Below are 20,856 nucleotides of genomic sequence, written 5' to 3' on the forward strand. Positions count from 1 at the left end.
ACGTGTGACACCATTATGTGGTGTGACTTTGGGCATGCAATAATTGTGGCTATTAGAAACATATTTAACATTAATATTGAATGATAACTTTAGTTTACATTAAAGCTACCTCGGGTCACCAGCCTTCAAAGGAAGGAAAAGAGACATGAAAATATTAACTACAAATTTTTAAACTATGATGAATAATTAAATTATTAACTTTAACCAAATTGACCACGTCAGTAGTTAGCAAAGATGAAGGATATGGAGTTCAGAGGTGGGAAAACTTCACACTTATGCAACATTTATTATGAAAATAATAAAAGTATAAACACACAAACTAACTAAGTGAACTTAGACTGCTGTATATTAATTTAATAATATCAGTTACCATCAATTGTTCATATTTGTCATTAAACTCAGACATTTGAACCACAAATCCAATTTCTTAAAAGAATTTGAATACAATCAGTGTAGAAGCAATTTATTTCATGATTCAGCGCTTTTACTGTTCTATCTGCAATCAGTTTAGTAATAGATTGATTTAAAAATAATCATGACGTGTAATGAAACCATTTTAATTATTCTGGTGGTAGGAAAGAACTTAAAGATTTTCCTTTGGGATTAATAAAGTCAATCGTATCTTATTTTAACTTATGTTGTCTTATCTTAATTTGTCTATAAAACACCTTTGTAAAGAGGTTTTGTGTGGTGATAACGTGACAGAACTTCCGATTTTTTGCTCAGAGAAGAGCGTCAGTATTTGTAAAATCGCCCAAATTTGCAAATAGGAACATATAACAATGTTAATAAACAACTTAATTAAAAAAGGAATAAAGTTTGCATGCATTGACCTCTCCACAGAGAGATATTTTTTTTTTCATATTGGAACACATCTTCGAAGTAACAAGACTGTAAGTTGTGTGTTTCTTGTTTGCCCTTTCAAGACCAATATTTACAGCACATTTTATACACACAAAAAGAGAAAGCACCATCCACACACACTAAAAGATTTAAAAGCCAGTGTAGTTGCATGTGTGTCCCCATTGCAAGTGTCAGATACCTCTGATAATGTGAGAGCTGGCTGTTCTGCTTATGGATCATATGGTGATGTTGAAACTGAGTCAGTGACAGAAAGTGATGATGGTGTTGTTGAAAACGTGCCCGAACTAATTGATCGAAAAATAGCCATAAAATTATTAAAATTGGAAAACATATTTCCTTTTTCCAGCAAACGGTGTAGATGAGTTATTGGAAGAGTTGCATTTTGTTGTTAAGTTCAGCTAGTGTGCCTGTCACAAAGCGCATAAATGAACATGTATATATATTTCAATTTAGTCAAAACTCTGTTTCTGTTTCATAGTTTTTATTTTTTTATCACAATATTAAATCACATCACTAGGCTGTTTTTTGTAAAAATACTTTTACAGACAGAATCATTTGGATTATTTCACATGTGACCAGACATTGTGATTAAACATGAATCATGTCTCATGTGTGAGTTTGAATAAAGTTTGTTGAATGTGAACAATGATCAGCTGTTATTGATAAATGTGTTTTTATGTGGATCTTCATCAGTTTGCTCGACTTCATGGATCCACACAAAATCTAAATGATAGAAAACATTTTCCATGGAAATAAAAAAAAATAAAACAATACAAAGATCAGGAAATAATGAAATCTTTTTAGACACGTGGAAAAGTCGACAGTAGAAATAAAAAGGAGTGAAAAGTAAAAGGAGAAATAAACAAGGCTTTAGAAATAACGAGTTTAATATTTAAATTCAGCAGATTTCTCTTGAAGAAATAAACTTAATGAACAAAATCTTTATCTTTAACTGCCCTGATCCAGTGTCACGGAGACATTCACAGGTAACAGCTTCACCGGGTGATGATCTTCATTATTAAAGTATGGAAACATTTTCTGAGTGAAAGTGTGTTTGAAGGTGTGAATGTGTTTGTTAGTATCAAGATCAGAGAACGACAGTTCTCCTCTGTTCCAGTCCAGTTTCACTCGGATCCTCTGGATCTTCTGCACAGAGAGACCAGATAATCCTGATGGTGACTCTGCGTAGTATTCACCTTTACAGAACCATATTCTCAATGTTCCAGACTCTTTGTTTCCCTTCCTCTGGAAAGACTCTGCTGACACTCCCAGGTGCCAGAATGTACTGTCTCCAACCAGGACGTCCCAGCTGTGAGTCCCTGAGTTAAAACCCTCAGATCCCAGGACTGAGAGGTAATGATCAAACCTCTCTGGATTGTCAGGAAGCTTCTGTTTCTTTCCTCGTCTCAAACTGGTCAGATCTTCAGACAGGACGAGTAATGGATGAGCAGAGTTTGGGTCCAGAACCACAGGACGGTAGGAGACCACGTCCTTCATCTTGTTCCAGATGTTGAAGCTCAGGTTGCCCAGATGTTTGGCCTCGTCTATCAGAGCTCCTGAGGCCAGCTGTGGATCATCCACCAGGGGGCGCTGCTGGACTCGTTCCACTGCAGTCTTGTAGTTGAGCAGGAACGAGACGTCTTCAGCTCTCAGCTCGTCCTCTGTGGTTCTGATTGTGTCTGAAAGAGACGTTATGTCTCTGCTCAGAGACTCAATGTTGTCCTTCATCATCTGACTCTTCTGCTCCTCTTCCTCCCTCAGTGCAGCCATCCTGGCCTCCTCTTCCTCCTCCAGAAACTGATGAAGCTTTTTAAACTGCTCCTTGATCTGTGTCTCTGTGCGTCCGGCCTGGACCTTAATGTGTTTTGCTGTTTGTTCAAACTCTACTTTAACACGTTCAAAACCCTGTAACTTCTCCTTCAAGGGCTCCAGAGTTTCCTGAAGTTGCTTCTTGTGTTGTTGTGCAGCTTCATCGATGGGTCTGATTGTGTGGTCATTGTGCTTTTCTGAATCTCTGCAGATGAGACACACTGGCTGCTGATGGTCCAGACAGAAGAGTCTGAGTTTCTTTGAGTGCAGACTGCAGAGAGCATGTGAAGAGCTCTGATCTCTCTCCTGTAAGAAGGTCTCACACAGGTTCTTCAACACCAGGTTAACAGGTGGTTCAATCATTAAGTGTCTTTTCTTACAAAGTGGACACTCTTTTACTTCTTTGTCTTTCCACCAGCTCTTCACACAGTCTTTACAGAAGCTGTGGCTACATAACAGAACAACAGGATCTCTGAAGACATCATGGCAGACGGGACAGCAGAGATCCTCTTCTAATCTGGAAGCCATTGAGTCTCCAGGTGAAGCTGAAAACAGACAGTGAGTCAGTCACAGCTCCATGAACTTCACTGAGGTTTACTTCCTGTCTGAGTCGAGGTGTTTGTTAAACTCACGGTCAGTGCGTGGAGCGTCGACAGGTTGTAGCTTCACTCTTCTCTCCTGTAGCTGGACTCACTCAGGACGTTTGGTCTGGTTTGGTTTAGTTTGGTTTTGAGGTGAATGTGATCGTCTGGTTTTCAGCCTGCGTCTCTTCCGGGAGGAACAGATGTTTCCTGGTTTCTCAGGTGTGTCAGGAGAGGGAGGAGCTTGAGATGCTGGATGATAAAACCTGTAAAACCTGAAACAAATGAAAAAATAGCTCTGCTGCCAGTGAAAGCTCTGCACCCCCCTTATGGACTGCACTCTCACACTTTAACTCTTAACTGTGCCAGATTCATCTGCCTGTGCAATATCAACGGTTCATGTGCAACACATTCACTGTACACATTCATACACTGCACATATCTTCACTGTCTTTACACTGTAAACATTAGTTAAATAACATTCATATATTTCTATATTTTTAAATTCCTCACACTTAAGTATTACATGTTTCTTATTACCGGCTGATGTCTTTTTTACGCTTGCTTCTGTAGAACTACAAATGTCCCATTGTGGGACTAATAAAGGATCATCTTATCTTATCTTATCTTATCTTATCTTAAATCCACGACTTTCCAGATCATTTAAAATCAAAAGTAAGTTCGTGGACGTTTTCTCACTAACACGTTTTTGAATCCGATAAAAACAATTGAAGTTTGTTCCTTGTGTTTTGAATCGATGCTCTCGGTCACGTTCACTTCACTTTAATCTCTGTTTCCCACAAACACCCGTGTTACATCTGTAGATCATTATTTGTGAATAATCACTTATTTTCACTCTCGTTCTATTAATTCACCTCGTAAACTTTTATATTAGTGTTTTATTATTCAACGTCACATTTAGCTTCAGTAAAGAAAAGCTCCACAGTCTCTGGGCTACATTGAGGTTGATGAATACGAATATTACAGTATTATGTTGATTCTAATGTACTGTGTGTGTACTTGTGTTGTTATACATGTATTTGTGTTTTTCTACCATCAACCTGCAGATGAAAACTAGCCTGCATCATTAAATCTGATCCATTATATGATGGACTCCACTACACTTGTTAATTAATGTGCATTTTCCTTTTCAATTTCAAGAATACGAACATGCAGCAGTTTGTGTGGGTGAAGCTGCAGAAGTGAAGTTAATCAAACCGCTGCAGCGAACAGACACAAAGATGAACTTTGTATTTCATCTATTACAGATAACACAGAAAATATAAACTGTAATTCTATGTTCAAAAGACGTCGTAGAGACAAAGGTGAGAGTATCAGTAACACACAGCATGGAACATGGTATAGTTAAAATTTTTGTTTTTGTATTATCATCGTTTGTTTGGATAAGGAAACTACAAGAATGAAATCTCCCATCTCCACATCTCACTGTAGTCATCAAGAGTTAATTTATATATAGATATGTTGTCAAAAGATGAATTACCCTCCCGATTCGGTTTAGAAGATGATGATGGACCTAGATGCAGAGACTTCAAATAAAAGGTTAATTTAATTAAAGAAGCTCTTTAACAAAACAAAACATTAACAGGTAACAAACAGAAGGAAGCTTAAATGAGGCCAGGGCCGGGTCTAGGCAGGGGCAAGAGGGGGCCTGGCCCCCTCAAATAAATGTTGTACCCCCTCAAACTAAATCCCAATTTATAATAATAATAATATAATAAAGCACAATGCCCCCTCAAGATTTGTGGCTGCCCCCTCATACATGCCTGTCTAGACCCGGCCCTGAATGAGGCTCAGGAGATCAGGAACGCAGGAAGGGAAAAACAGCACAAACAAACACCGCAGGAAACACAGACAATCCGACAGAGGACAACGGGAAGACAGAGGCTTAAATACACAGGGAGGGCAGGGGCAATTGAACACAGGTGAAACACATGAGGGCAGGGCTGACAATCAAAGAAAGGAAGTGAAGACGGAAACAACACACAAGGAACAGAGACTACAAAATAAAACAGGAAACAGAAACAGTGTGTAAACATGAAACCAACTAGAACACACACAACAGAAATATACTAAAACAGAAAACACTTTTGGCCTGACAATACCACCTAAATTGCCAGATTGTTACACCTCCCTTGTTAACTGCAGGTCAGACATATGTTTAACTTTTAACACTGAATATATAGAAAATAATATCAGTGGTACTTGTGATTGTGTTTTATAAATCATACTATAACACTTGGCCTGTTTGTAAAGGAAACATGCAGAACGTCACTAATTCAGCATGTACTTTATAATTTGTTGAATTGTGTGTCGGCCATGACCTTCACTTTAACGGCCTCAAGAATGGTGGCTAGTGGGTAATGTTAGCTAACAAGGCTAATGCTAGCTAGCAAGTGGATGCTTAGTTTGCTCTTTAACCAAACGATGTGACACAAGAAACATAACAATGAGGTAAAAGTGTAATTCTGTGTGAAATGACCCCCCCCCCCCCCCCCAACAGGAGACGATGCACCTTCAGCATTTAGGAGGAATTTAAATGTTGAAGCTGAACTAAACCTCTGTTGTTTTGTTGTTGATGATTGAATGAAAACACTTTGACAGACACAAACATTTTGGCTTGATATTTTCATCTCAACTTAAAAAATGTCAGAACTCTGTTTCTGTTTCATAGTTTTTATTATTTTTTATCACAATATTAAAATCACATCATTAGGCTGCTGTTGAAAAAACACTTTTACAGACAGAATCATTTTGGCTTCTTCACATCAAACAGACAAATGTTCATATATGTTGGATTATTTCACATGTGAACAGACTTTATGTGATTAAACATGAATCATGTCTCATGTGTGAGATTGAATAAAGTTTGTTGAATGTGAACAATGATCAGCTGTTATTGATAAATGTGTTTTTTTGTGGATCTTCATCAGTTTGCTCGACTCCATGGATCCACACAATCTAAATGATAGAAATAAAAAACAAACCGAATACAAAGATCAGAAAATAATGAAATCTTTTTACACGTGTGGAAAAGTCAACAGTAGAAATTAAAATGAGTGAGAAGTAAAAGAAGAAATAAACGAAGCATTAGAATAACAAGTTTGATATTTAAATTCAGCAGATTTCTCTTGAAGAAATAAACATGATGAATAAAATCTTTATCTCTAACTGCTCTGATCCAGCGTCACAGAGACATTCACAGGTAACAGCTTCAAGTGATCTCCAGTGTTAAAGTATGGAAACATCTTCTGAGTGAAAGTGTGTTTGAAGGTGTGAATGTGTTTGTTAGTATTAGGATCAGAGAACAACAGTTCTCCTCTGTTCCAGTCCAGTTTCACTCTGAGCCTCTGGATCTTCTGCACAGAGAGAACAGATGTTCCTGATGGTGACTCTGCTAAGTATTTACCTTTATAGAACCCTATTCTCCAGTATCCAGACTGTTTGTCTCCCTTCCTCTCGACAGAATCTGCTGACACTCCCAGGTACCAGTAAGTACTGTCTCCAACCAGGACGTCCCAGCTGTGAGTCCCTGAGGTAAAACCCTCAGATCCCAGGACTAAGAAGCAAAGATCAAACCTCTCTGGATTGTCAGGAAGCTTCTGTCTCGCTCCTAGTCTCAAACTGGTCAGATCTTTAGACAGGACGAGCCATGGATGAGCAGAGTTTGGGTCCAGAACCACCGGACGGTAGGAGACCAAGTCCTTCATCTTGTTCCAGACGTTGAAGTTCAGGTTGCCCAGATGTTTGGCCTCGTCTATCAGAGCTCCTGAGGCCAGCTGTGGATCACCCAGCAGGGGGCGCTGCTGGACTCGTTCTACTGCAGCCTTGTTGAGCAGGAATAAGACGTCTTCAGCTCTCAGCTCGTCCTCTGTGGTTCTGATTGTGTCTGAAAGAGCCGTTATGTCTCTGCTCAGAGACTCAATCTTCTCCTTCATCATCTGACTCTTCTGCTCCTCTTCCTCCCTCAGTGCAGCCATCCTGCCTTCCTCTTCCTCCTCCAGAAACTGATGAAGCTTTTTAAACTGTTCCTTGATCTGCGTCTCTGTGAGTCCGGCCTGGACCTTAATGTGTTCTGCTGTTTGTTCACACTCTACTTTAACACGTTCAAAACACTGTAACTTCTCCTTCAAGGGCTCCAGAGTTTCCTGAAGCTGCTTCTTGTGTTGTTGTGCAGCTTCATCGATGGGTCTGAATCTGTGGTCAGTGTGTTTTTCTGAATCTCTGCAGACGAGACACACTGGCTGCTGATGGTCCAGACAGAAGAGTCTGAGTTTCTTTGAGTGCAGACTGCAGAGAGCATGTGAAGAGCTCTGATCTCTCTCCAGTAAGAAGGCCTCACACAGGTTCTTCAACACCAGGTTACAAGGTGATTTAAGCTTTGAAGATCTTCTCTTACAAAGTGGACACAATTTTTCTTCTTTGTCTTTCCACCAGCTCTTCACACATTCTTTACAGAAGCTGTGGCTACATGACAGAACAACAGGATCTCTGAAGACATCATGGCAGACGGGACAGCAGAGATCCTCTTCTAATCTGGAAGCCATTGAGTCTCCAGGTGAAGCTGAAAACAGACAGTCAGTCAGTCACAGCTCCATGAACTTCACTGAGGTTCACTTCCTGTCTGAGTCGAGGTGTTTGTTAAACTCACGGTCAGTGTGTGGAGCGTCAGCAGGTTGTAGCTTCACTCTTCTCTCCTGTAGCTGAACTCACTCAGGACGTCTGGTCCACTTTGGTTTGGAAGGTGAATGTGATCAAGCCTTGGATTTGATAACTGGTCAAAACTCATTTGGCTGCAACAAGCTCACACCGACAAGAGACCTGGTTGTAAAATAGCTGCTTGAATATGATCGTTATCTGCTGAGGGTTCAAAGTTCAGAAGAAGTTCTGCAAAAGTTAAATATTAACAGGAAGTGCAGGGGAGAGAGTCTCTGACATTACTTTCTTGTTAACGACAAACAAGCAAAGTGCACACAAATGGACACGATGTCAGAAAAGGAAAAGATGGTTTTATAAATTCAAATCAGCTCAAGTTTGCTCATTAAATTGTGTGTGAGTGCAGTAAAAAAGTATGACATCATCAAATGATTGTACATTGTGTCGTGATTGTTATACCTTACGTGTGACACCATTATGTGGTGTGACTTTGGGCATTCAATAAATGTGGCTGTCAGAAACATATTTAATATTAATATTGAATCATAACTTTAGTTTAAATTAAAGCGACCTCTTGGCACCAGCCTTCAAAGGAAGGAAAAGAGACAAATTATGGATTAAGTCTCATGAAAATATTAACTACAAATTTTGAACTTTGATGAATAATTAAATTGTTAACTTTAACCAAAATTACCACGTCAGTAGTTAGCAAAGATGAAGGATATGGAGTTCAGAGGTTGGAAAACTTAACACTTATGCAACATTAATGAAGACAACATTTGTGTTTAAGAAAAACATTTATTATGAAAATAATAAAAGTATAAACACACAAACTAACTAAGTGAACTTAGACTGCTGTATAGTAATTTAATAATATCAGTTACCATCAATTGCAGGGTCAAATTGTTCATATTTCTTATGAAACTCAGACATTTGAACCACAAATCCAATTTCTTAAAATAATTTTAACACAATCACTGTGGAAGCAATTTATTTTATGATTCAGTGCTTTTACTGTTCTAACTGCAATCAGTTTACTAATAGATTGATTTAAAAATGACCATGACCGGACATAATCTGAAGTTTTGTGGAATGAAACCAATTTAATTGTTCTGGTGGTTGGAAAGAATTTAAAGATTTTCCTTTGGGATTAATAAAGTCAATCTAATGTTATCTTAACTGATGTTGTCTTATCTCAATTTCTCTTTAAAACATCTTTATAAAGAGGTTTTGTGTGGTTTTATAACAACGTGACAGAACTTCAGATTTTATTGCTCAGAGAAGAGTCAGTATTTGTAAAATTGCCCAGATTTGCATATAGGAACATATAACAATGTTATTAAACAACTTAATTAAAAAGGAATAAAGTTTGAATGCAGTGACCTCTCCACAAAGAGATTGTTTTGTTTATATTGGAACACATCTTCGAAGAAACAAGACTGTTAGTTGTGTGTTTCTTGTTTGCCCTTTCAAGACAAATATTTACAGCACATTTTATACACACAAAAAGAGAAAGCATCCACACACACTAAAATATTTAAAAGCCAGTGTAGTTGCATTTGTGTCCCCATTGCAAGTGTTAGATACCTCTGATAATGTGAGAGCTGGCCGTTCTGCTGATGGATCATATGGAGATGTTGAAACTGAGTCAGTGACAGAAAGTGATGATGGTGTTGTTGAAAACGTGCCCGAACTAATTTAGCGAAAAATAGCCGTAATATTATTAAAATTGGAAAAGATATTTCCTTTTCCAGCAAAAGGCGTAGATGAGTTATTGGAAGAGTTGCATTTTTTTGTTAAGTTCAGCTAGTGTGCCTGTCACAAAGCGCATGAATCAACATGTATATATATTTCAATTTAGTCAGAACTCTGTTTCTGTTTCATAGTTTTTATATCACAATATTAAATCACATCACTAGGCTGTTTTTGAAAAAATACTTTTACAGACAGAATCATTTGGATTATTACACATGTGAACAGACTTTATGTGATTAAACATGAATCATGTCTCATGTGTGAGTTTTAATAAAGTTTGTTGAATGTGAACAATGATCAGCTGTTATTGATAAATGTGTTTTTTTGTGGATCTTCATCAGTTTGTTCGACTTCATGGATCCACACAAAATCTAAATGATAGAAAACATTTTCCATGGAAATAAAAAACAAACCAAATACAAAGATCAGAAAATAATGAAATCTTTTTACAAACGTGGAAAAGTCGACTGGAGAAATAAAAATGAGTGAGAAGTAAAAGGAGAAATAAACAAAGCTTTAGAAATAATGAGTTTAACATTTAAATTAAGCAGAATTCTCTTGAAGAAATAAACATGCTGAATAAAATCTTTATCTCTAACTGCTCTGATCCAGCGTCACAGAGACATTCACAGGTAACAGCTTCACTGGGTGATGATCTAAATTTTTAAAGCATGGAAACATCTTCTGAGTGAAAGTGTGTTTGAAGTTGTGAATGTGTTTGTTAGTATCGAGATCAGAGAACGACAGTTCTCCTCTGTTCCAGTCCAGTTTCACTCTGATCCTCTGGATCTTCTGCACAGAGAGAACTGTTGGTCCTGATGGTGACTTTGCGTAGTATTTACCTTCATAGAACCATATTCTCCATGTTCCAGACTGTTTGACTCCCTTCCTCTCGACAAGCTCTGCTGACACTCCCAGGTACCAGAATGTACTGTCTCCAACCAGGACGTCCCAGCTGTGAGTTCCTGAGTTAAAACCCTCAGATCCCAAGACTAAGGTGTAATGATCAAACCTCTCTGAATTGTCAGGAAGCTTCTGTCCCGCTCCTTGTCTCAAACTGGTCAGATCTTCAGACAGGACGAGTCCTGGATTAGCAGAGTTTGGGTCCAGAACCACGGGACTGTAGGAGACCACGTCCTTCATCTTGCTCCAGATGTTGAAGCTCAGGTTGCCCAGATGTTTGGCCTCGTCTATCAGAGCTCCTGAGGCCAGCTGTGGATCATCCAGCAGGGGGTGCTGCTGGACTCGTTCCACTGCAGCCTTGTAGTTGAGAAGGAACGAGACGTCTTCAGCTCTCAGCTCGTCCTCTGTGGTTCTGATTGTGTCTGAAAGAGTTGTTATGTCTCTGCTCAGAGACTCAATCTTCTCCATCATCCGACTCTTCTGCTCCTCTTCCTCCTTCAGTGCAGCCATCCTGGCCTCCTCTTCCTCCTCCAGAAACTGATGAAGCTTTTTAAACTGCTCCTTGATCTGCGTCTCTGTGAGTCCGGCCTGGACCTTAATGTGTTCTGCTGTTTGTTCAAACTCTACTTTAACACGTTCAAAACACTGTAACTTCTTCTTCAAGGGCTCCAGAGTTTCCTGAAGTTGCTTCTTGTGTTGTTGTGCAGCTTCATCGATGGGTCTGATTGTGTGGTTGGTGTGTTTTTCTGAATCTCTGCAGACGAGACACACTGGCTGCTGATGGTCCAGACAGAAGAGTCTGAGTTTCTTTGAGTGCAGACTGCAGAGAGCAGGTGAAGAGCTCTGATCTCTCTCCTGTAAGAAGGCCTCACACAGGTTCTTCAACACCAGGTTACAAGGTGGTTTAAGCTTTGAAGATCTACTCTTACAAAGTGGACACTCTTTTTCTTCTTTGTCTTTCCACCAGCTCTCCACACATTCTTTACAGAAGCTGTGGCTACATGACAGAACAACAGGATCTCTGAAGACATCTTGGCAGACGGGACAGCAGAGATCCTCTTCTAATCTGGAAGCCATTGAGTCTCCAGGTGAAGCTGAAAACAGACAGTCAGTCAGTCACAGCTCCATGAACTTCTCTGAGGTTTACTTCCTGTCTGAGTCTAGGTGTTTGTTAAACTCACGGTCAGTGTGTGGAGCGTCGGCAGGTTGTAGCTTCACTCTTCTCTCCTGTAGCTGGACTCACTCAGGACGTCTGGTCCAGTTTGGTTTAGTTTGGTTTGGAGGTGAATGTGATCGTCTGGTTTTCAGCCTGCGTCTCTTCAGGGAGGAACAGATGCTTCCTGGTTTCTCAGGTGTGGCAGGAGAGGGAGGAGCTTGAGATGCTGGATGATTAAACCTGTAAAACCTGAAACAAATGTAAAGCAGCTCTGCCATCAGTGAAAGCTATGCACCCCCATTATGGACTGCACTCTAACACTTTAACTCTTAACTGTGCCAGATTAATCTGCCTGTGCAATATCAACGGTTCATGTGCAATACATTCACTGTACACATTCTCACACTGCACATATCTTCAATGTCTTTTAAATTCCTCACACTTAAGTATTACATTTTTCTAATTACCGGCTGATGTCTTTTTTACTCTTGCTTTTGTAATACTACAAATGTCCCATTGAGGGACTAATAAAAGATCATCTTATCTTATTTTATCTTAAATCCACGACTTTCCAGATCATTTAAAATCAAAAGTAAGTTCATGGACCTTTTCTCACTTACACGTTGTTTGAATCTGATAAAAACAAGTGAAGCTTGTTACTTGTGTTTTGAATCGATGCTCTCGGTCACGTTCACTTCACTTTAATCTTTGTTTCCCACAAACACCCGTGTTACATCTGTAGATCATTTTTTGTGAATATCACTTATTTTCACTCTCGTTCTATTAATTCACCTCGTAAACTTTTATATTAGCATTTTATTATTCAACGTCACATTTAGCTTCAGTAAAGAAAAGCTCCACAGTCTCTGGGCTACATTGAGGTTGATGAATAAGAATATTACAGTATTATGTTGATTCTAATGTACTGTGTGTGTACTTGTGTTGTTATACATGTATTTGTGTTTATCTACCATCAACCTGCAGATGAAAACTAGCCTGCATCATAAAATCTGACCCATTATTTGATGGACTCCACTACACTTGTTAATTAATGTGCATTTTCCTTTTTAAATTCAAGAATACGAACATGCAGCAGTTTGCGTGAGTGAATCTGCAGAAGTGAAGTTAATCAAACCGCTGCAGCGAACAGACACAAAGATGAACTTTGTATTTCATCTATTAAAGATAACATAGAAAAAATAAACTGTAATTCTATGTTCAAAAGACTTCGTAGAGACAAAGGTGAGAGTATCAGTAACACACAGCATGGAACATGGTATAGTTCAAATTTCTATTTTTGTTTTTGTGTAATCATCGTTTGTGTGGATAAGGAAACTACAAGAATGAATTCTCCCATCTCCACATCTCACTGTAGTCATCAAGAGTTAATTTATATATAGATATAATGGTTTGTCAAAACAATACTTACCCTCACCTGTTAACTTCAGGTCAGACATATGTTTAACTTTTCACACTAAATATATAGAAAATAATATCAGTGATAGTTGTGATTTGTAGTTGAAACATGGAGAACTTAACTAATTCAGCATGTACCCCCCCCCTCCCCCAACAGGAGACGATGCACCTTCAGCATTTAGGAGGAATTTAAATGTTGAAGCTGAACTAAACCTCTGTTGTTTTGTTGTTGAGGATTTAATGAAAACACTTTGACAGACACAAACATTTTGGCTTGATATTTACATCTCAACTTAAAAAATGTCAGAACTCTGTTTCTGTTTCATAGTTTTTATTATTTTTTATCAAAATATTAAATCACATCACTAGGCTGCTGTTGAATAAACACTTTTACAGACAGAATCATTTTGGCTTCTTCACATCAAACAGACAAATGTTCATATGTGTTGGATTATTTCACATGTGAACAGACTTTGTGATTAAACATGAATCATGTCTCATGTGTGAGTTTGAATAAGGTTTGTTGAAGTGAACAATGATCAGCTGTTATCGCTAAATGTGTTTTTTTGTGGATCTTCAGTTTACTCGACTCCATGGATCCACACAATCTAAATGATAGAAAACATTTTCCATGGAAATAAAAAACAAACCAAATATAAAGATCAGAAAATAATGAAATCTTTTTACACACGTGGAAAAGTCGACAGTAGAAATAAAAATGAGTGAGAAGTAAAAGGGGAAATAAACAAAGCTTTAACGAGTTTAACATTTAAATTCAGCAGATTTCTCTTGAAGAAATAAACATGATGAATAAAATCTTTATCTCTAACGGCTCAGATCCAGCTTCACAGAGACATTCACAGGTAACAGCTTCATGTGATCTTTAATGTTAAAGTATGGAAACATCTTCTGAGTGAAAGTGTGTTTGAAGGTGTGAATGTGTTTGTTAGTATCTAGATCAGAGAACAACAGTTCTCCTCTGTTCCAGTCCAGTTTCACTCTGATCCTCTGGATCTTCTGCACAGAGAGAAAAGATAATCCTGATGGTGACCGTGCTGAGTATTTACCTTTAAAGAACCATATTGTCCATGTTCCAGACTGTTTGTCTCCCTTCCTCTCGACAGACTCTGCTGACACTCCCAGGAACCAGTTTGTACTGTCTCCAACCAGGACGTCCCAGCTGTGAGTCCCTGAGTTAAAACCCTCACATCCCAGGACTGAGTGGTATTTATCAAACCTCTCTGGATTGTCAGGAAGCTTCTGTCTCGCTCCTTGTCTCAAACTGGTCAGATCTTCAGACAGGACGAGTTCTGGATGAGCAGAGTTTGGGTCCAGAACCACAGGACTGTAGGAGACCACGTCCTTCATCTTGTTCCAGAAGTTGAAGCTCAGGTTGCCCAGATGTTTGGCCTCGTCTATCAGAGCTCCTGAGGCCAGCTGTGGATCATCCACCAGGGGGCGCTGCTGGACTCGTTCCACTGCAGTCTTGTAGTTGAGCAGGAACGAGACGTCTTCAGCTCTCAGCTCGTCCTCTGTGGTTCTGATTGTGTCTGAAAGAGACGTTATGTCTCTGCTCAGAGACTCAATGTTCTCCTTCATCATCTGACTCTTCTGCTCCTCTTCCTCCCTCAGTGCAGCCATCCTGGCCTCCTCTTCCTCCTCCAGAAACTGATGAAGCTTTTTAAACTGCTCCTTGATCTGTGTCTCTGTGCGTCCGGCCTGGACCTTAATGTGTTTTGCTGTTTGTTCAAACTCTACTTTAACACGTTCAAAACCCTGTAACTTCTCCTTCAAGGGCTCCAGAGTTTCCTGAAGTTGCTTCTTGTGTTGTTTTGCAGCTTCATCGATGGGTCTGATTGTGTGGTCATTGTGCTTTTCTGAATCTCTGCAGATGAGACACACTGGCTGCTGATGGTCCAGACAGAAGAGTCTGAGTTTCTTTGAGTGCAGACTGCAGAGAGCATGTGAAGAGCTCTGATCTCTCTCCTGTAAGAAGGCCTCACACAGGTTCTTCAACACCAGGCTAACAGGTGGTTCAATCATTAAGTGTCTTTTCTTACAAAGTGGACACTCTTTTACTTCTTTGTCTTTCCACCAGCTCTTCACACAGTCTTTACAGAAGCTGTGGCTACATAACATAACAACAGGATCTGTGAAGACATCATGGCAGACGGAACAGCAGAGATCCTCTTCTAATCTGGAAGCCATTGAATCTCCAGGTGAAGCTGAAAACAGACAGTCAGTCACAGCTCCATGAACTTCACTGAGGTTTACTTCCTGTCTGAGTCGAGTTGTTTGTTAAACTCACGGTCAGTGTGTGGAGCGTCGGCAGGTTGTAGCTTCACTCTTCTCTCCTGTAGCTGGACTCACTCAGGACGTCTGGTCCAGTTTGGTTTAGTTTGGTTTGGAAGGTGAATGTGATCGTCTGGTTTTCAGCCTGCGTCTCTTCCGGGAGGAACAGATGTTTCCTGGTTTCTCAGGTGTGTCAGGAGAGGGAGGAGCTTGAGATGCTGGATGATAAAACCTGTAAAACCTGAAACAAATGTAAAGCAGCTCTGCTGCCAGTGAAAGCTCTGCACCCCCCCCTTTTGGACTGCACTCTAACACTTTAACTCTTAACTGTGCCACATTCATCTGCCTGTGCAATATCAACGGATCATGTGCAATACATTCACTGTACACCTTCTCACACTGCACATATCTTCACTGTCTTTACACTGAAAACATTAGTTAAATAACATTCATATATTTCTATATTTTTAAATTCCTCAAACTTAAGTATTACATGTTTCTTATTACCGGCTAATGTCTTTTTTACTCTTGCTTCTTTAGAACTACAAAAGTCCCATTGTGGGACTAATAAAGGATCATCTCATCTTATCTTATCTTAAATCCACGACTTTCCAGATCATTTAAAATCAAAAGTAAGTTCATGGACGTTTTCTCACTAACACGTTTTTGAATATGATAAAAACAAGTGAAGCTTGTTCCTTGTGCTTTGAATCGATGCTCTCGGTCACGTTCACTTCACTTTAATCTCTGTTTCCCACAAACACCCGTGTTACATCTGTAGATCATTTTTTGTGAATAATCACTTATTTTCACTCTCTTTCTAATAATTCACCTCCTAAACTTTTATTTTAGTATTTTATTATTCAACGTCACATTTAGCTTCAGTAAAGAAAAGTTCCACAGGCACTGGGCTACATTGAGGTTGATGAATAAGAATATTACAGTATTATGTTGATTCGAATGTACTGTGTGTACTTGTGTTGTTATACATGTATTTGTGTTTTTCTACCATCAACCTGCAGATGAACACTAGCCTGCATCATTAAATCTGATCCATTATTTGATGGACTCCACTACACTTGTTAATTAATGTGCATTTTCTTTTTTAATTTCAAGAATACGAACATGCAGCAGTTTTTGTGGGTGAAGCTGCAGAAGTGAAGTTAATCAAACCGCTGCAGCGAACAGACACAAAGATGAACTTTGTATTTCATCTATTACAGATAACACAGAAAATATAAACTGTAATTCTATGTTCAAAAGACGCCGTAGAGACAAAGGTGAGAGTATCAGTAACACACAGCATGGAACATGGTATAGTTCAAATTTCTATTTTTGTTTTTGTATTATCATCGTTTGTGTGGATAAGGAAACTACAAGAATGGAATCTCCCATCTCCACATCTCACTGTAGTCATCAAGAGTTAATTTATATATAGATATGTTTTGTCAAAAGATTAATTACCCTCCCGATTCGGTTTAGATGAAGATGATGGACCCAGATGCAGAGATTTCAAATAAAGGGTATTTTAATTAAAGAAGCTCTTTAACAAAACAAAACATTAACAGGTAACAAACAGAAGGAAGCTTAGACGAGTCTCAGGAGATCAGGAACGCAGGAAGGGAAAAACAGCACCAACGAACACCGCAGGAAACACAGACAATCCGACAGAGGACAAAGGGAAGACAGAGGCTTAAATACACAGGGAGGGCAGGGGCAATTGAACACAGGTGAAACACATGAGGGCAGGGCTGACAATCAAGGAAAGGAAGTGAAGACGGAAACAACACACAAGGAACAGAGACTACAAAATAAAACAGGAAACAGAAACAGGGTGTGCAAACATGAAACCAACTAGAACACACACAACAGAGATATACTAAAACAGAAAACACTTTTGGCCTGACAATACCACCTAAATTGCCAGATTGTTACACCTCCCATGTTAACTGCAGGTCAGACATATGTTTAACTTTTAACACTGAATATATAGAAAATAATATCAGTGGTAGCCTACTTGTGATTGTGTTTTATAAATCATACTATAACACTTGGCCTGTTTGTAAAGGAAACATGGAGAATGTCACTAATTCAGCATGTACTTTATAATTTGTTGAATTGTGTGTCGGCCATGACCTTCACTTTAACGGCCTCAAGAATGGTGGCTAGTGGGTAATGTTAGCTAACAAGGCTAATGCTAGCGCAGCTAATGCTAGCTAGCAACTGGATGCTTAGTTTGCTCTTTAACCAAACGATGTGACACATGAAACTTAACAATGAGGTAAAAGTGTGATTCCGTGTGAAATGACCCCCCCCCCAGGAGACGATGCACCTTCAGCATTTAGGAGGAACTTACATGTTGAAGCTGAACTAAACCTCTGTTGTTTTGTTGTTGTAGGAATTAATGAAAACACTTTGACAGACACAATCATTTTGGCTTGATATTTACATCTCAACTTAAAAAATGTCAGAACTCTGTTTCATAGTTTTTATTATTTTTTATCACAATATTAAAATCACATCACTAGGCTGCTGTTGAAAAAACACTTTTACAGACACAATCATTTTGGCTTCTTCACATCAAACAGACAAATGTTCATATATGTTGGATTATTTCACATGTGAACAGACTTTATGTGATTAAACATGAATCATGTCTCATGTGTGAGATTGAATAAAGTTTGTTGAATGTGAACAATGATCAGCTGTTATTGATAAATGTGTTTTTTTGTGGATCTTCATCAGTTTGCTCGACTCCATGGATCCACACAATCTAAATGATAGAAATAAAAAACAAACCGAATACAAAGATCAGAAAATAATGAAATCTTTTTACACGTGTGGAAAAGTCAACAGTAGAAATTAAAATGAGTGAGAAGTAAAAGAAGAAATAAACGAAGCTTTAGAATAACTAGTTTGATATTTAAATTCAGCAGATTTCTCTTGAAGAAATAAACATGATGAATAAAATCTTTATCTCTAACTGCTCTGATCCAGCGTCACAGAGACATTCACAGGTAACAGCTTCAAGTGATCTCCAGTGTTAAAGTATGGAAACATCTTCTGAGTGAAAGTGTGTTTGAAGGTGTGAATGTGTTTGTTAGTATTAGGATCAGAGAACAACAGTTCTCCTCTGTTCCAGTCCAGTTTCACTCTGAGCCTCTGGCTCTTCTGCACAGAGAGAACAGATGTTCCTGATGGTGACTCTGCTAAGTATTTACCTTTATAGAACCCTATTCTCCAGTATCCAGACTGTTTGTCTCCCTTCCTCTCGACAGAATCTGCTGACACTCCCAGGTACCAGTAAGTACTGTCTCCAACCAGGACGTCCCAGCTGTGAGTCCCTGAGGTAAAACCCTCAGATCCCAGGACTAAGAAGCAAAGATCAAACCTCTCTGGATTGTCAGGAAGCTTCTGTCTCGCTCCTAGTCTCAAACTGGTCAGATCTTTAGACAGGACGAGCCATGGATGAGCAGAGTTTGGGTCCAGAACCACCGGACGGTAGGAGACCAAGTCCTTCATCTTGTTCCAGACGTTGAAGCTCAGGTTGCCCAGATGTTTGGCCTCGTCTATCAGAGCTCCTGAGGCCAGCTGTGGATCACCCAGCAGGGGGCGCTGCTGGACTCGTTCTACTGCAGTCTTGTAGTTGAGAAGGAACGAGACGTCTTCAGCTCTCAGCTCGTCCTCTGTGGTTCTGATTGTGTCTGAAAGAGCCGTTATGTCTCTGCTCAGAGACTCAATCTTCTCCTTCATCATCTGACTCTTCTGCTCCTCTTCCTCCCTCAGTGCAGCCATCCTGCCTTCCTCTTCCTCCTCCAGAAACTGATGAAGCTTTTTAAACTGTTCCTTGATCTGCGTCTCTGTGAGTCCGGCCTGGACCTTAATGTGTTCTGCTGTTTGTTCACACTCTACTTTAACACGTTCAAAACACTGTAACTTCTCCTTCAAGGGCTCCAGAGTTTCCTGAAGCTGCTTCTTGTGTTGTTGTGCAGCTTCATCGATGGGTCTCTTACAAAGTGGACACTCTTTTACTTCTTTGTCTTTCCACCAGCTCTTCACACAGTCTTTACAGAAGCTGTGGCTACATGACAGAACAACAGGATCTGTGAAGACATCATGGCAGACGGCACAGCAGAGATCCTCTTCTAATCTGGAAGCCATTGAGTCTCCAGGTGAAGCTGAAAACAGACAGTCAGTCTGTCACAGCTCCATGAACTTCACTGAGGTTCACTTCCTGTCTGAGTCGAGGTGTTTGTTAAACTCACGGTCAGTTTGTGAAGCGTCGGCAGGTTGTAGCTTCACTCTTCTCTCCTGTAGCTGGACTCACTCAGGACGTTTGGTCTGGTTTGGTTTAGTTCGGTTTGGAAGCTGAATGTGATCGTCTGGTTTTCAGCCTGCGTCTCTTCAGGGAGGAACAGATGTTTCCTGGTTTCTCGGGTGTGTCAGGACACGATTGTAAAAAGTAATTCAAGCCTTGGATTTGATAACTGGTCAAAAGTCATTTGGCAGCAACAAGCTCACACCGACAAGAGACTTGGTTGTAAAATAGCTGCTTGAATATGATCGTGATCTACTGAGTGTTCAGAGTCCAGAGGAAGTTCTGCTCGAGTGAAAGTGGAATTAAAAAAATTAACAGGAAGTGCGGGGGGGGAGTCTGTGACGTGCTGCAGTCATATTAAAGAGACAGAAGCAGAATGCAAACAAAAGGGCACAATGTCAGAAAATTAAAAGATGGTTTTATAAATTCAAATCAGCTCAAGTTTGCTCATTAAATTGTGTGTGAGTGCAGTAAAAAGTATGACATCATCAAATGATTGTACATTTTGTTGTGATTATAATACCTTACGTGTGACACCATTATATGGTGTGACTTTGGGCATTCAGTAATTGTGGTTGTCAGAAACATATTTAACATTAATATTGAATGATAACTTTAGTTTACATTAAAGCTACCTCAGGTCACCAGCCTTCAAAGGAAGGAAAAGAGACATGAAAATATTAACTACTAATTTTGAACTATGATGAATAATTAAATTATTAACTTTAACCAAACTGACCATGTCAGTAGTTAGCAAAGATGAAGGATATGGAGTTCAGAGGTTGGAAAACTTCACACTTATGCAACATTTATTATGAAAATAATAAAAGTATAAACACACAAACTAACTAAGTGAACTTAGACTGCTGTATATTAATTCAATAATATCAGTTACTATCAATTGTTCATATTTCTCATTAAACTCAGACATTTCAACCACGAATCCAATTTCTTAAAAGAATTTTAATACAACCAGTGTAGAAGCAATTTATGTTATGATTCAGTGATGTTACTGTTCTAACTGCAATCAGTTTAGTAATAGATTGATTTAAAAATAATCATGACCGGACATAATCTTAAATTTTATT

At 39.2% G+C, this 20,856-nt stretch overlaps 3 protein-coding genes across 3 annotated transcripts; all 3 read right to left on the minus strand.

The window, feature by feature from the left end:
* Positions 1-1,812: 1,812 nt before the first annotated feature.
* On the minus strand, positions 1,813-11,663 carry LOC133010558 (uncharacterized). Its single transcript, XM_061078147.1, has 3 exons — positions 10,299-11,663; positions 6,446-7,816; positions 1,813-3,201 (listed from the first exon to the last, which is right to left on the minus strand). Exons 1-3 carry the CDS (start codon positions 11,661-11,663, stop codon positions 1,813-1,815), a joined length of 4,125 nt encoding a protein of 1,374 aa, XP_060934130.1.
* A 2,320-nt stretch (positions 11,664-13,983) lies between these two features.
* LOC133010559 (E3 ubiquitin-protein ligase TRIM39-like) lies at positions 13,984-15,366 on the minus strand. The gene has a single exon (XM_061078149.1). The coding sequence runs from the start codon at positions 15,364-15,366 to the stop codon at positions 13,984-13,986; it is 1,383 nt and encodes a 460-aa protein (XP_060934132.1).
* Positions 15,367-17,972: 2,606 nt separating this feature from the next.
* On the minus strand, positions 17,973-19,346 carry LOC133010880 (nuclear factor 7, ovary-like). Its single transcript, XM_061078532.1, has 2 exons — positions 18,672-19,346; positions 17,973-18,223 (listed from the first exon to the last, which is right to left on the minus strand). The coding sequence occupies exons 1-2, from the start codon at positions 19,243-19,245 to the stop codon at positions 18,192-18,194; spliced, it is 606 nt and encodes a 201-aa protein (XP_060934515.1). The 5' UTR covers positions 19,246-19,346; the 3' UTR covers positions 17,973-18,191.
* Between the last annotated feature and the right edge of the window lie 1,510 nt (positions 19,347-20,856).

This window comes from Limanda limanda, chromosome 9, assembly GCF_963576545.1.
Source record: "Limanda limanda chromosome 9, fLimLim1.1, whole genome shotgun sequence".
NCBI lineage: Eukaryota > Metazoa > Chordata > Actinopteri > Pleuronectiformes > Pleuronectidae > Limanda > Limanda limanda.

What these genes read in the sequence shown, in the direction of transcription:
- LOC133010880 (XM_061078532.1), bottom strand. Translation starts at nt 19,245, where the DNA reads ATGGCTGCACTGAGGGAGGAAGAGGAGCAGAAGAGTCAGATGATGAAG. An exon ending in GAGAATAGGGTTCTATAAAG is followed by an intron (nt 18,224 to 18,671) that starts GTAAATACTTAG and finishes TCTATCATTTAG; the next exon opens with ATTGTGTGGATCCATGGAGT.
- LOC133010559 (XM_061078149.1), bottom strand. Translation starts at nt 15,366, where the DNA reads ATGGCTTCCAGATTAGAAGAGGATCTCTGCTGTTCCGTCTGCCATGAT.
- LOC133010558 (XM_061078147.1), bottom strand. Translation starts at nt 11,663, where the DNA reads ATGGCTTCCAGATTAGAAGAGGATCTCTGCTGTCCCGTCTGCCAAGAT. An exon ending in TACCTGTGAATGTCTCTGTG is followed by an intron (nt 7,817 to 10,298) that starts ACGCTGGATCAG and finishes GGAGACTCAATG; the next exon opens with GCTTCCAGATTAGAAGAGGA. An exon ending in CTGTGACGCTGGATCAGAGC is followed by an intron (nt 3,202 to 6,445) that starts AGTTAGAGATAA and finishes CCTGGAGACTCA; the next exon opens with ATGGCTTCCAGATTAGAAGA.